We start from the raw sequence: 15,159 nt of genomic DNA, 5'->3' as shown, positions 1-15,159 counted from the left end.
CCCATATTTTAAACAAGGGAAAATAGTCTTCCATTATTATTTTTTACGCATATTTTCTTTTCTCCGGTAAAATCATTTCTTCCCAAGAGAGAGTGTAAATTGAAACCTAAATTGATAAACAGACTATCACTAACAAATATACGGTACTATATATATTAGATTTCACTACTTGCTTGGCTTTTATTCGCAATAACCATTCGAGCAACCGACTAGCTTTCACCGACCCACAATCTGAAATGGCAAAGTCAAATCCAACAGGTTTCTTCTTTTAGCAATCAGTATATCAGCTCCTCGTCAAGATTCTCATGAATATTCTGCTCTGCGCATCGCATGTACAGTTAAGAACTAAACAATCAGATACTCAGAAGACGTGCAGTGACGGTGCACTGCATGAAACCGTCTCATGGATTGTGGGAAGCACACAATTGAAAGAAGATTTTCAAGATATCTTTTGAAGGGAAATTGTTAGAACAAGCAGTGAGGTGGGTGGGTGCGTGCATATAGAAATTAAAAGAGGCTATCTGTTGGTTTACTTTCTTAACATTTGAGAGTTTCCTCCTTAAACTTCATTTATAGATTTGTTTGTGGTTGTCTGGTTGAGGTTTATAGTGGAGTTTAAGACAGAGCATTATTTGTTCAAATTGCAGCAATGGGTTTGTTGATTTTATGCATTGACCATTTTACCTTTTATCTCAATCCAAGTAGAGGTGAATAAAGTTCGGTAATAAAAAAAAACTAAATTAATTTAATTTTAAATAATATGTATTGATTTCAGTTTAAAATTTTAAATAATTTTCGTTCGGTTACATAAAATTTTTAACAAGCTAAAGAAAGAATAGATAAAGAAATCAAAATGAAAGGAATAAAATAAAGGGCAAAGAACCCTCTTAAAGGGCAAAAATAGTTAATGTATTATTATAATAAATTCATTGATTTGGTTTTAACAAATAATGCTCTATTCAAATTTAAGAATAAATAATTTTATTATAGATATTAAATAATAAAAAAAGAAAAAACATTATTTAATCAATAATCACTTCTAATTGTTTACTGCCTCGTGAGGGTGAAGGAAAAAAAAAAAATGAAACCCCGTAAAGCCCATAGAATGGGTGAATCAAAAGCCCATTAGCCGCTTTCACTGGGCTCATTACCCTCTGGCCGAGGCCGACGATTCCCCTCGGTGCCATTGGACCTCGCCTTCTCATAAGACCAAATCAGAGACTTGCACAACCAAGTACAAGTGTAAAAGCAAAGAGAAGGCTTCATTTTCCTCATCGGCGAGTTGGTCGGATCTTTCTCTGCCTCGCTCAGGTAAAACCCTAATATCGATATTTGATCCACTCTATCTTTAAATCTACGCATTGATGCTTGTTTGCGTACCGTTGTTAGAGTTTAAGTGGTCATATTCGACATCTTTATTGTATACGGAGATGGATTTTATTGTTCTCGAGTTGTTGACGGTTTTGGAGGCCGATTACTCTTTTTTTCTGCTGTTCTGCCTTGTTACCAAGAAAGTCTTGAAAAATACAGGAATAGAATAAACATGGTGGTATTCTGATACGTTTGGGTCCAAACGGAGGAATTTGGTTTCAATGTTTTTCTCTTATTCTTTTTGCGTGATGTCCTCTGTTGGTATTCAATTCAACGATGAATAGTTTGAATTTTCAAAATTTGCATGCCTGGTGTAGATTTGTTTGCTTTTTGAAGCATTGTTTTTCTGGTTCTGAACCATATTTTGACACAGAGGGTCCGTAATAAACATATGAATTGAAGGCATAAAGTGTCGAATGAGCAATACAGATTGTGTGGAAAAGTGAGAATCGATACTAATTTGTTTCTACTGTGTCAAGTAACAAATGAAAGATTAATGACCGAGTGATGTTAATTAAAGCTCAAAATTAGGCAAAAAAAGTGTGGCATCCAATTATAAATTCCTAATTTGGTTTAGGAGTTGTATGAAGTAATGGTATTTTGCTTGTTTTACTCCCCTTCTATTGTAAAAGTGAGTCTCTGATTTCATAGTTTGTATTTAGTGGCATATATTGAAATTGATTTAACCGATTCACTTGTTAAGTTATTAATTGTTTATGCATGCTAAAAACAAAGAAATATTGATTGCAGATTTATCAGCTTTAGCTAGAGAAGGCAAATGGCGGGCGGTAGGATTGCTCATGCCACCTTGAAAGGACCAAGTGTTGTTAAGGAGATATGTATTGGGATTGCACTTGGCTTGGCTGCTGGTGGTCTTTGGAAGATGCATCACTGGAATGAGCAGAGGAAAGTTAGAGCATTTTATGATTTGCTAGAAAAAGGTGAGATCAGTGTGGTTGTAGAAGAATAAATTCTGTTTTTGGGCATCAATTTTTTTATGAACAGCTTCAGCAGTGTTTCAGACCTTTTTTTTTACCCCCTTATATAGCTCTTAAATGGAGCTTAAACATCTTTGAATAAATTTCTTGTTTTGAGTTGTGGAGTTACATCTTGGTTTGCGTACGCGTATGAAGTTTAATGGATTTCCATATCTTTTCTGGCTTCTCTTGCTCGCAATTTCAAGTTCCGAGTTTTAATTACTGCCTTCATACTAATGGAAAATGCTTAAAAAGGACATGCAACCCCATGCGCTGGGGAATTAATGCAACTGTATAACAGTAGAAGAGATTTCCATATCAAGTTGTGTGTGTGTATATATAAGGAAATTGCATTTTAACTACTCGGCTATCGCAAACAATTTTGACAAGAAAGGTTGTTAGGTAGGGCTTGTAGACTCGGACCAGCTAAAATCCATCAATCAAAACTTAAAATGGTAGGATGAAAACAAACATATATTGAAATTTTCTCTAGTAATGGTACGATAAAAGGTGAAAACCCCACAAAAGTGGCAAGCTTTTGCTACATGAAACCTCAATCAATATTTATTAACCTATCTTCTTTGAGCAGAAAAAACAGCCTCAATATTGGCTGAATTTTTCTTCTTTTTATTACAAATTGTAAAATAATAATAATAATAATAATAATAATAATAATAATAATAATAATAATACTCTCTTTGTTTCCATAAAATAACAAACAGTAAAATAATTTATAGAAAAATAATTTACTGAAAAATATTTTTTAAATGACTTATTTTCCGCTATTTGGTTGTAATATTGAAAATTAGTTAAAAATATTTAAGTCATTATCTCATTCGACCATAAAAAATATTATTAATAATAAAATTTTTATTGTTAAATGTAAAAACAATGCAAAAAAAAAATGTACATTAGAAAAGCTGCTAATGATGATGGTGGCTGACAGTGATGACTGATTAATAAATTAAAAAAATATAAATTTATAAAGTTTGTCAACGTCCAAAAATTGTTTTACTCTCGAAAATAAAAAATTATTTTCTTTTAAAAAATGATTTAATTTTTTGTTGATCAGAAAAATATTTTCCGTTGATTTATTTTACTGAATAACCCAAATAACAAAAATTTATGAAAAATATTTTCCTGCAAGTTATTTACAGAAACAAACAGAGCGTAAGTTTAATTAGTTTTTGATCAGTTAATTATTTTACAATCCCAAAACAATTGCTAGATGCAACCGACGTAGCTTTCACAGACCCATATATGAGTTCAGTTGTGATCTATGCTTTACTGTGTTCCGAACAAAATTTAAACCAAAGTTTATTAAATTCATTCATAATCTGATCAAAAGAATATACTTCACGGTCGATTTGTGAATGAAAATTGTTAAATTGATGCACATCTCCATATCCAATGGGAAGGGTATTTACCCTGTTTCAACATCCGTTGCATCTCACTGATGCTGCTCCTGTTTTAGTCCTCAGAAGAGATACAAGTCTGCAATTCAATCTACACAGCACAGTTGTGGTATTCAAGATTAAAAATTTGAAGTGAGAAATAGGTGAGGGAGCAAAATAGATCTTTATAACTAGACTAGGAAAAATCTTGGATGAAAAGGGGAGGCAACTGTATCAATTAGCATCTAGGGCTTGGAAATTATCATAGCAATGATCTTGGCATATACTGGAATTCTTCATGCTCAAAATCTGCTAGCTCTAGGCCCCCACCTCCACTGGCAGCAACTGCTTTCCCTTCAGGGTCTGTGACTCCTTTGCTCACATCATCTTTGGAATCATCAAGCTCTGCATTTACATCAGAAGTGTTCGACACACAATATTTCTGCAACCATCTATCTGTTTCCCAGAGAACATGCATGATGCTCTCTCGTGAAGCATACCCATGGCTCTCAAATGGAAGAATGACAAGACGACAAAGTGCACCATGACCTTTTAGGGCATTGAAGAAACGATCTGACTGCATAATATAAATTCAAATTAGCTGCAGGTAAACAAAATGCCAATAAAGGTAATGACCAGCAACAAACTGCAAAAGCACTTGTCCAGAACTAAAATATAATATCATTCAGCAATTATTCACCTTAAGGTTATTATAGTTATCAATGAGTGATTGCTAATGTAAAGTTGAACATAGCATACTTTAAGAAACAAAAACGAGTAAAAGAAAATACAAAAGAAAGAATACCTGCATGGTTAGTGTTCCTGGATTATTATCTTCTTCTCCATGGATAAGTAATATTGGCTTTTTGATTCTATTTGCTGACATGAAGGGGCTCATCTCAACGTAAGTATTTGTGGCCTCCCAGAGTGTTCTATCTTCATTCTACACCAATATATTAGAAGAAGTAACTAAACCACCCAAACATAAAGTACAACATGTGATAAATGGGAAAGGCAGAGCAATGTGAGATTCATTGCACACTTGCTGGTAATCATTGAGCTCATTAAATGATAATATGCACCCATTTCAACTAGTCTGCTACCTGAAAACCAAAAGGTGTAAGTGTTCTGTTGTAAGCCCCGGAGCGTGCAATTCCACAAGAGAAAAGATGAGGGGCATGTGCCAAGAGGTTTGCAGTCATGAATGCACCATATGAATGTCCTCCCACAGCAATTTTTCTAGGATGAGCAACCTTAACAAAAGTGTGACATCAAAAAGATTCCATCACAAATTCATTCATTATATTAACACCATAGTCATATGCAGAGCAAGAAAGTAACTTACTCCACGTCGAACGACTTCCTCAACAGCTGCCTCTGCACTTGCAACCAATTGTTCTACATACCTAGTCAAGGCATTTAGTTTAAATTAAAATTCTAGGCTATATGCGTGGTGTAGTTCCTTTTCTAATACTTTATATGAACTGAAAAGGGAAAACAAGAATATGATTAAAAAATAAGGTATAAGGAAGGGATGGCCCCTCAATCAATGCAAACATATGTTCCGGAGAAAAATATGTCACCACCTGATATTTTGGTTTAATATGTAATATCATTGATTATATGTCACTTTCCTGTACGGACAAGATATACACATAATAAATGGTTTGTGCAACACTCTTTAACTAATAACCCAATATAAGTTAGATTTACACAAGTGTTTGTGTAACTTATAACCCAATTCCATCAAAACCCAAAAATGAACCCACCCAATCACATTTATATGATTGTCCACAATAATGGAAATTCTACAACATTCTTATCAATTACCTGTCATTTGCTTCCTCATCACCCTCGCCAATAATAGGAATAGTTGGCCCAGATAAAATGGCAAATCTACAAGATATAAAACAAGCCAAGTAAATCTTAAATAGCGCAATTGGAAGAAGCTGTAAGAGACATACTAAACATCAATATAGATAGTATAAAGAAACAGAGGACAGCAAGTTCAAACCTCCTAGCCAGCCAAAGAAGAGCTGATGTTGGACCTATGCCTGCAAATTCATTAGGAGAACCACGAACTTGTCCTGCAGCATCTTTGCTTTTAAATTCTCCAGGATAAGACCATACCAGACATGGAAGAGGGCCATCTTTTGATGGATCATAGTCTGGTGGCAAGTATAATGTTGCGGTAAGCTGAACTCCATCCTTCCTCTGGTACCTAATCATCTCTTTCTGCAATGATGCCAACTGTGGGTATGGGTGAGGAAAATTTGTAATCTGAAACATTTTCTTATCTGGCCATCTCTGGATATAATATTGGGTATTTTCAGTTTTTGATTCCTTTGAAGTCAAAATTTTCAACTGATCAAGATATAGATCCCCTTCCTTATGATCAGACATCAAAGCAACAACGGTCTCATAATATTTTTCCTTGTCACTTTCCCAAATTCGTTCTTTGTTGCCTGTATTTCTGAAAGAATTTGGTTTAGAACATTGGCACCAATAGGTATCAGGAAGCAGGTGAGGAACACACATTAGTGAAAAGTGGTTCTAGAATACTCACATGTCAAACAGATCAAGGAAAGGGATATTTCCTTCAGGTGTAGCACCATTTCCATTCAACAAAACATAGGTGCCATCATCATTTTCCTTCTTTATCTTTGCAATCACATAAGTTCCAGAAGGAGTTCTTCTCATCATAGGGGAGCCGGGATCAGAATAAACATCTTCTGATGACCTATCAAATAATATACGTGGACTTACATCTGTAGAACCAGGAGATATTATCCAGGTTCTCGTTCGCCTAGTCTTGTACCATGATTCATAAACTAGAGCTAGTGAATCATCGCACCAGGAAATTCCACTGTGAAGATCAAAGAAAGAACATATCAAGATAAGATTCTAGATTAAATCCTTTTAGGCGGTTTTAAAAAAGCAGTGGTACAGCTGCCAACAAGTTATTACATATTTCATATGGATAATTTGTACATATCTACTAACCTATATTCTGTCGAAACTATCACTAACCTATATTCTGGTGAAACTATAAATATCAGAAGTTTTAACAATGAAGTAGTTGCCAAAGCAAGGCAATCAAATACATACATGCATTCCCTGCATCTCACAGCAGTATCCAAGTATTCCTGTAACTTAAAAGGCATTAAGCTTGTAACAGCACCATAAAAGAGATGAGCTAACCAATTATTCATTGTGCAAAATGAAAAATGCAAAATTGCACAACCTATGCCCTATTCAAGCTAGTTTTTGAACTATTCTAAGAATACCAGTGGAGTGCTATTCAGGTTTTGAGATTAAAAATCAGAAAGAAGAAAAAGCTTTTCATGCAGTCAGAGAATCATAAAAAATTAAAAAAAAAAAATCTAATTCAATATTCCCACAGCACCATTGAATATTCAGGTACCTATCTGAAGCCAATTTTGCAGGGAAAATAAATCAACCATATAGCTTGCATTCATACCCATAGCGAAGATCGAGTTTGTGCAAAATTTCTGGCTGTGCACCTTCAATTGGCTCAGCAGGTTGTGTATAAACTATATCTCGTGGAGAAACTTCCACTTTTGCATCACCACCATCTTGGGTCTCTGCCCTAAAACCTCAAAATCAAACAGAGAATTAAAGCAATATAAACAAACAAATTAATAAGTGATTAAACTCAAACTGTTGCCACCCATAACAAGAAGCATAAGTGCACTATATACCAGTATAGTGTTGAAGGCTTGTCAGCTCTCCAATTAATTGACCGCATTCCTTTGCGCACACTATTGAATGCTATGGGAATGTCCTCAGCAAGTGGTAAATCGCAGAGTTCCCTAACAAACTCTCCATCAGTTGTCCATATTTCAACTTTTTTTGGAAACCTACCACACGGTACAATAAAAGAGTATGGCCTGTGAAGAGAGCTGATTAAAAGGTACTTCTGGTCTGGGGAAGGGTCCATTGAAGTATACACAGCTGGTGGGCCAATCTTCTTCACTGTCCCATCCAAAGAGGCCAATACAAGTTGTGAGGTGGCATAATAGTCAAATAAATCTTCATCATACTCATCTTTCAGCAAATCCTGGAAGGTTCGAACCTGAATAACATTTTTCATCTCATTAGATTGAATCTTTGGACCAGAAGGAACCAAAGGTTTCTTTGGCGGATCTCCACGAGATGATGGAATGGTGCAAACTAATAAAGAAGAATCATTCACCCAGACAAAATTATCAAAAACAGCATTTAGATAGACATCCTGTGACTGAAACAAAGGCCTAGCTTTCCCTGTTTCCACATCAGCAACCCATACTCTAAGCTTACTGCTACCATCATCTTCCTCATCCACTCTGATGCTAAAAGACAAATGACTACCGTCAAGAGACCAGGTAACAAAATTGATCTTAGCACCATCTGGGAAGCCATATACCTCCTTCTCTGGCCCCAAAGTACCATCAGGAAGTAATTGATGAATACCAATACCAGTATAGAATGACATTCTGCTCCTAGTATTGCATTTTCCATCTATACGCGTACCAGCCAGCTTTTCCTCTGGTCTAGATAGTTCTGCCAGGGGAGGTAAAGCTCTCCTCTTAAGAAACAGTATTTTGTCTCTTTGTGGTGAAAATGACAATGCTGGAAGAGGTGGAGCATCAACAATATCTTTAATCTCTGGTGGAGGAAGTCGATACTTGCCTTCTAATGCTTCTACATATTATGAAATGAAAGAAACTTGGTTAATTAGAAGCAATGATCGATCTAGGTCAGGTCAGTCCATCATGAGTATCAAGATACAAGAAAAGCAAAACCTTTCCTAAGATCACGAAATTAAATCTAAAAGGCAAATATTGTGTGCATACAAGAATACTTCAATGCCAATCAGTAAGTTTCCATATTCAATATAAAAGCAATCCACTGGATAAATAAGATTACAGTTACAGGAGTAATTGCACTGTCACTCTCCTAGTAAAATAAGAAAGAAAGAAAACAGAAGGCACCATTTAGAGAGATAACTATACTGTCCAACGAATAAACTACAAGGGAAGAAAGGTAGCACCAAAAATACACAAATTCACGACAGACACGAAGATCTGTTATATAGCTAAATAAATCAACTGTAAGTAGTTTGAGACTTCAAAATTCAATTGTTTAAAGCTCCGATATCCACCGGAATTCAACTTCCTCAATATACTCGCCTACTAAACTAAAAAAAAAAAAGGACATAAGAAAAACAATAATCAACAAGCTTCAAGCAAGCTCAAATGATCAATCATGTTTCAAAATGAAGATAATATAGCCGAAAGAAATATAAAGAAACAATCAGCAGAAACTAGGAACTAAAAATAGAACAAGAAAGAAGACGATGAACCAAATTGAGTACCGTCATCTTCAGCGGTATTATTTGAAGAATTAACGGAGCCATTGGAGCCACCGCCACCATCTTCAGCTGCAAAAGCGGTTGTCGGCACGAGATTGCCGAGCCTAGAATTTGCAGCAGTCATGATAGGGCAAAATCTGGCGGTGTTCGAAGAGTGAGTTCCCAGGTGGCCTGGCCTTCGAAACGAAGATAGTCTGGCAAGTTTGAGAGAGAGAAAAGGAGGAGGAGGAGTTAGAGGGGAGAGAGTGAGGAAAGAAAGCCGATGATAAATTTTGTAAAAGCGCATCATTTCATTGATTTGATACTTTTCTAGTTGGGTAGTCGTGTAGTGTTGTAATAGTAGGGAAATATCCAAAGTTAAAAAAAAAAAAAAAAAAAAAAAAAAAAAAAAAAAAAAAAAAAAAGTCCAAGGCAAATCGAATCTTAGAGGCCGAGATCTGGTGCTGCGCGCGTTCAGTTTTTCGAGCCTGCGATATGGATTGGACCAACCAAAAAAAGGCCGTGACCGCGGTGTTAGTTACTTATATGGATATATTTTTGACAAACAAGATTTGTTCGCGCCTTGTTTAGGATATCATTGCATTATTTGTCTATATAATTGTCTGTCCGATCCTATTACAAGCGTCCTTAGAGATAACTATACAATATAATTAACTAAATCATCTTTTTATCAGTTTTCTAAATATTTATTTAGGGGATTAAAAAAAAGTAAGTATTGATGCTAATTCTTTTTATTATTCATTATGTGCTAAGGATTAACCAATCAACTACATCACTTAAATCATCACAAATCAAAAATAATTTGATAAAATTACATTTTATCTCAAAATTAAAGTAATTTATAAAAATAATTATTGTATTTATTCTAGATAAGAGTAAATTGAAAAAAAAATATTTATTACTTTTTAAAATATTTAAAATATCTACAAATAATCGTTGTAAAATGATTTATATTTTGATTCAGAATGAGATATGTTATTAGTAAAATATATATATATATATATATATATATATATATATATATAAATCAAATTTAAGATTCGCTAGATAACATCAATGAATAATTATTCATTTATTGAAAAAAGAAAAGAAAAAAAAAATTGGCCACCTGTTGGAAGGTATTGCTGTCGACGCCAATAAGTTGTGGCCCAATATTCTAACGATCCCCCTTTTTTAATTTGTGGCCCAATCTAAACGGCATGTGAGATCGATCCTGGCTATGTTTCTGCTAATAATAATAATAATAATAGCAAAAAATTATGGTATAAATAATAATATCACTACTGATGATTCTATCTTATGGTTTATGGAGGCTTCCTTTTTTCTTATGATATTTTTATGATGATAAACAAGTCATCTTCTGCGAGCCTCAAAAGAAAAGATGTGAAGCGCTAAAAATATCAAGGATTCTATTGTAATTTTCTTTTTTCTCTAGGGATATTCAATGGAAAGCATGACATAATTATTTGTCTTCATCTACAACGATATTTCATACTAGTATTTTTTAATTTCACTTCTGCGAAAATATCTCAACCTCGTCTTACGTGGAAGCATATAACTGGTTCTCACGTGATAAGAAATATGTGTTTCAAATATTTCAGTGAAAAGAAAAAAAAAAAAAAAATCTGTGTTCAAACTCTATTACAACCCCCAATGATATAGCTCTCCGTTATCACCTTCCAAGTACCCATTCCTATACCACAGAAGCAATTACAATGGCAACACTAACCAGTCTCAACCTCTCAACCCCAAGAGTCGTAGCCAAAGCTACAGACGCACCGAAAGCTCAACCCATCTTCAAACTAAACCATCCGTGGAATAGAACATATCAAGTCGGGTCGGGACGAATGCGAATGCAACCAGCAAGAGCAGCTCCTGACAGAATATCAGAGAAGGTGGAGAAAAGCATCAAAGAAGCAGAGGAAGCTTGCGCAGGTGATCCGGCGAGCGGTGAATGCGTGGCGGCTTGGGATGAAGTGGAGGAGTTGAGTGCTGCTGCTAGTCATGCCCGCGACAAGAAGAAGGAGTCGGATCCTTTGGAGGAATTCTGCAAGGACAACCCGGAGACAGATGAGTGCCGTACCTATGACAATTGAAATGGGTTCTATTACTATTATTTTTCGTTTTTTAGCAATCAACTTTAGATGTTTACTATGGAAGTTGGATTATGCGAAGAACGTCGTATGATGAATTTTATCATGGTGGTGTTATTTATCAGATACATATACCATATACCATATACCATCTTGGATTGGAAGAAAAATGGGATTGTTCATTAATTATTACTTTATATTCTTAGCTTTTATCATATTATTATTATTATTATTGCAATATTCAGCTATTTGCTAGCAGCTACTATTTTTCAGACATGTTGAACCAAATTGATGAATTTTTATATTTTAATGTAAATAAAATTAAAATTGCAAAGGAAATCCAATGTAGTTCAAATCTGCACCTCTAAAATCAACTAATGCATTTTTTTTTATAATTATATTTTTTAATTATATTTTAAATTCTAATTCATTTTATGTGATGATTGAATCCAGTTTGATTATTGAATTTAGTTTAAATAGTTTTTTTGAGGAAAAAAAAATTGTATGGAAGAAATCAAATGGCTGTTTCCTATAAGGGCTCCACACAGCCCTTTAGATTGTAGTCCTCAAACTATTAAGCTATTGAAATAACTCTTTGATATATCCTTTTCAGAAAAAAAAAAAAAAATCTTTGATATATCTTATTAAGGCATATTATATAATGGAGAGGAAATTTACAAATCAACCTAACTATTTGCTTTGAGTTAGCACATTGAAATAATGTTATTGGTTTGGTTTTGATTTTAATAGAATAAAGGTCAAATGTTTTTTAAGTTTTATTTTAATAATCATTTTGTCAAATAAGTAAACCTAGAAAACTAAAAATCGAATAGAATCAAGTTAAAATTGAAAAATCCAATTTGATTACGTTTGATTCAGTAATGTAATCTAATTATTTTGATTCTGTTTATATCTTAAAGATATAATACTTTTTGAGTTATTGATTCAGTTTTAGTATAATTTTAAATAATATAAAGTGTCCCAAAATTTGGAATGGTCCAAATGATTCAATCGATGAAATGAAAAATTAATAGTAAAGACATTTTGATCTAACTCTAAAATTCATTTTAATTTAAATCTTTTGAGAATCAATCTACCCAGTTTAGTGGAACATTAACTCAACCTGGCTTGAAAAAAAATTGGCATAAAATTAGACACTTAAATTAAATAAGTCGATTGAATTTATAAGTCAAAATGTTAAAGGTTAAATGCTACATAAAAATTGTTGTCCAAGATAGACCAATTATAACTATATAAGATGTATTATAATTAAGATTTTTGTAGGATTCAACCCAAACAAATGTTGAAGAGCAAGATTTCATATTACAAATGACAGGTCCATCTCTCAAGTTAAATAAAATGAAGGAGGGGTAAATTTCCCAGGAAATTGGAAAAAAACAAAAATGAATACTCTTCTTTTATCTTCCAGAGGGTTGCTTGCAAATTTTACCATAAAGAGACTTCGTCCGTCAACCACAGATAGCAGCCTAGCTGTTATAACAGCACACCACAATTTATAAGATAAGAATAACGTCATTTTTTAGGATGGACCAAAACTTCTAGATAAATCGCAGCAAGAATCAATATTCTCTACGCAACATTTTCATCGCCATCCGGCTGCAGGCTAGTCAAAGGAGAATTTTGCAGAATTTGTAATTCTGTCGGGCTTTCATACAAGATAACCTAATTTGGTACCCACATTCTCAGTTTTGCGATCATGCACAATAAAGGCTGGACACCAACCGTCTATCAAAAAAAAAAAAATAATAATAATAATAATAATAAAAAAAAAAACCATTCAACTTGCCTAATAAAAGATGTGTGCTTCCAAGAAACTTATGTTTCATTGCTCATCACTCTATTCAACTTCGAGGAAACTTTGATTTCGAAACCATCTCACATCCTATCTACCACCAATACCTAACATATTCAACTTCGAGGAAACTTTGATTTCTAAACATCTCACATCCTATCTACCACCAATACCTAACATATCCTGTTCCTCATGAATCAGGAAGTAAGAAAGGAAAATATGAAAAAGCACAAAACACCTACCCCACCCACCTTAAAATATATCGAGGTCCAAATCGTACAACTTTGATAAGAACTATGGAGCCTCATAGTTATCCAATTCAGTCTTCTTCGAGAAGTGATAACCATCTTCCCTAATCAACGAGGTGAAAGTACAAACAAACTTAAACCTATCAATAGAAGACTAAGTATCAAGAATCCAGCCATTGTGCCAATCAAAACCATGCGTTCATCTGTTCCCTAGCTCAAGGATGCAATCCTCTAATATGCAATACCGAGAACAAATTCAGGCCACAACATTTAAATGCACAAAGCCACATGCAAAAGACTCATCAACTAAGGAATCAACATTGGCACAAAATCTCCCATAACCTACACAAACACTGAATTGCAACATTCAATAAACAAATCTCCTACACAGAAAACAGCCACATTATCATAACGCATTACAAAGATTGATAGAAAATTTCGTACAGAACTACACACCCATTCCCATCAAAGACAAACGACACCATTCTAAAACACGACAGAAAAGAAAAGAACTTCAAATAACAAAAAGCTAGTACATTAACTCTCAAGCCAGCAAAAATACCCCTAAAAGAACAAACATATCCACTCCAGATTCCACTAACTCGATACAGATGCCATATCAATACTGAAACATATCGGCGGATGCCATGATGGGCTGCACGGTGCAGGGGAGTTGCCATGGTTTCAGCAGAGGATCTTGTATTTCCGGGATGTCCAACTCAAAGCCGCTAACATCGTCCACTATCTGGAGCAAAGAGTTCAAGGACTGAAGCCTATCGGTCAATTCCATAACTTGAGCCCTCAAAACGTTGTTGGCATTTTCGATCTCCGCATACCTTTGGCTATTAACATTGATACTCTGCATCAATTGACCGTTCTCATTCTGCAAACGGCTCGCTTCATTAATCAGATCCTCCATCAGCTTCTGTTTCCTCATCCTGGATCGCCTGGCCGATTCCCGATTTGATATCATCCTCTTCCTTTTCCTCTCATCGACGATATTCGCATAACGCGGATCGGAATCGGATCCTGAGCTAGCTGCCTGCCTTTGCATTGCAGATTTGAATTTCTTTTCCAAACAAAAAATAAAATTCTAAAAAAAACTTAGATTAGCTAATGTTAATAGATGTTTGTTCTATCTAACAAATTTAGTTAGAATATGGATAAAATCAACAGAACGTGCAAAGAAACTAGTTCATGAAAACACGTAGAACCAGTAAAGAAACACAACCGAAAAGGAGTGGAGGATTCGAACTCGACGCATGAGTATGGCGCAACTCATAGAAAATCTAAAATCATTGTATATTTTTCAGAAAACGAATATCTTAGATCCCCAAATCAAAGAGGAAGATTAAGATTTACAAAGAATAGGAAACCCAAAGCAGGGATCGAAAACCCTAGATCTAAACCAACAGCAGACTATCAATCTAGTAAAGCAAAAATTTACAAAAAGAAAATCAATCGGAAGGGAAACAGAAAGCAAAAGACGGAGGCCACAAAGAGACAGAAAAGGAAGCACTTAGCTGATAGCTAACGAAACCCCGAAACGCGAGAGAAACGCAGAGAGAGAAGAAACCCAGAAGTAAAGCGAAACGAAAGAAGGTCTATAAGGCTGCGAATTGGGGATTTTATAGAAAAGTTGAGCTGGATTCCACTAGTAGTTGGGATTTTAGAATTAATTTTTCTTAATAAAGAATTAATTTTTTAAATTGCAATTTGTTGAGAATTAGTGGCGTCGGTGCAAATTGCTGGCGTAAAGAGTGACGCCAGCTGTGTTTTAAAAGGCACTCCAGGCTCCAGCAATTGTTTTCGAGGGAATATTCTCCGATTCTTTTACTCGGTCGAAACCAGCACAACAAACCGATATCGGTAAATAACTATTTAGTCCC

General features: G+C 34.7%; 4 protein-coding genes across 4 annotated transcripts; 2 read left to right on the top strand and 2 right to left on the bottom strand.

The window, feature by feature from the left end:
* Nucleotides 1-1,170: 1,170 nt before the first annotated feature.
* On the top strand, nt 1,171-2,477 carry LOC105642624 (Cytochrome c oxidase subunit Vc family protein). Its single transcript, XM_012227507.4, has 2 exons — nt 1,171-1,311; nt 2,122-2,477. The coding sequence occupies exon 2, from the start codon at nt 2,150-2,152 to the stop codon at nt 2,339-2,341; it is 192 nt and encodes a 63-aa protein (XP_012082897.1). The 5' UTR covers nt 1,171-1,311; nt 2,122-2,149; the 3' UTR covers nt 2,342-2,477.
* A 1,237-nt stretch (nt 2,478-3,714) lies between these two features.
* On the bottom strand, nt 3,715-9,426 carry LOC105642623 (Prolyl oligopeptidase family protein). Its single transcript, XM_012227506.4, has 10 exons — nt 9,120-9,426; nt 7,465-8,446; nt 7,224-7,352; nt 6,309-6,608; nt 5,757-6,215; nt 5,573-5,638; nt 5,088-5,148; nt 4,846-4,995; nt 4,548-4,685; nt 3,715-4,319 (listed from the first exon to the last, which is right to left on the bottom strand). The coding sequence occupies exons 1-10, from the start codon at nt 9,403-9,405 to the stop codon at nt 4,005-4,007; spliced, it is 2,886 nt and encodes a 961-aa protein (XP_012082896.1). The 5' UTR covers nt 9,406-9,426; the 3' UTR covers nt 3,715-4,004.
* Nucleotides 9,427-10,752: 1,326 nt separating this feature from the next.
* On the top strand, nt 10,753-11,406 carry LOC105642622 (calvin cycle protein CP12-2, chloroplastic). The gene has a single exon (XM_012227503.4). It carries the CDS (start codon nt 10,832-10,834, stop codon nt 11,210-11,212), a length of 381 nt encoding a protein of 126 aa, XP_012082893.1. The 5' UTR covers nt 10,753-10,831; the 3' UTR covers nt 11,213-11,406.
* Nucleotides 11,407-13,654: 2,248 nt separating this feature from the next.
* BZIP53 (basic region/leucine zipper motif 53) lies at nt 13,655-14,887 on the bottom strand. The gene has a single exon (XM_012227502.3). The coding sequence runs from the start codon at nt 14,322-14,324 to the stop codon at nt 13,890-13,892; it is 435 nt and encodes a 144-aa protein (XP_012082892.1). The 5' UTR covers nt 14,325-14,887; the 3' UTR covers nt 13,655-13,889.
* Nucleotides 14,888-15,159: the final 272 nt, after the last annotated feature.

The sequence above is a fragment of the Jatropha curcas genome, chromosome 5 (genome assembly GCF_041381405.1).
Source record: "Jatropha curcas cultivar XTBG-Jc1 chromosome 5, XTBG_Jcur_1.0, whole genome shotgun sequence".
Classification (NCBI taxonomy): Eukaryota; Viridiplantae; Streptophyta; class Magnoliopsida; order Malpighiales; family Euphorbiaceae; genus Jatropha; species Jatropha curcas.
This window is presented reverse-complemented; position numbering and strand designations above follow the sequence as displayed.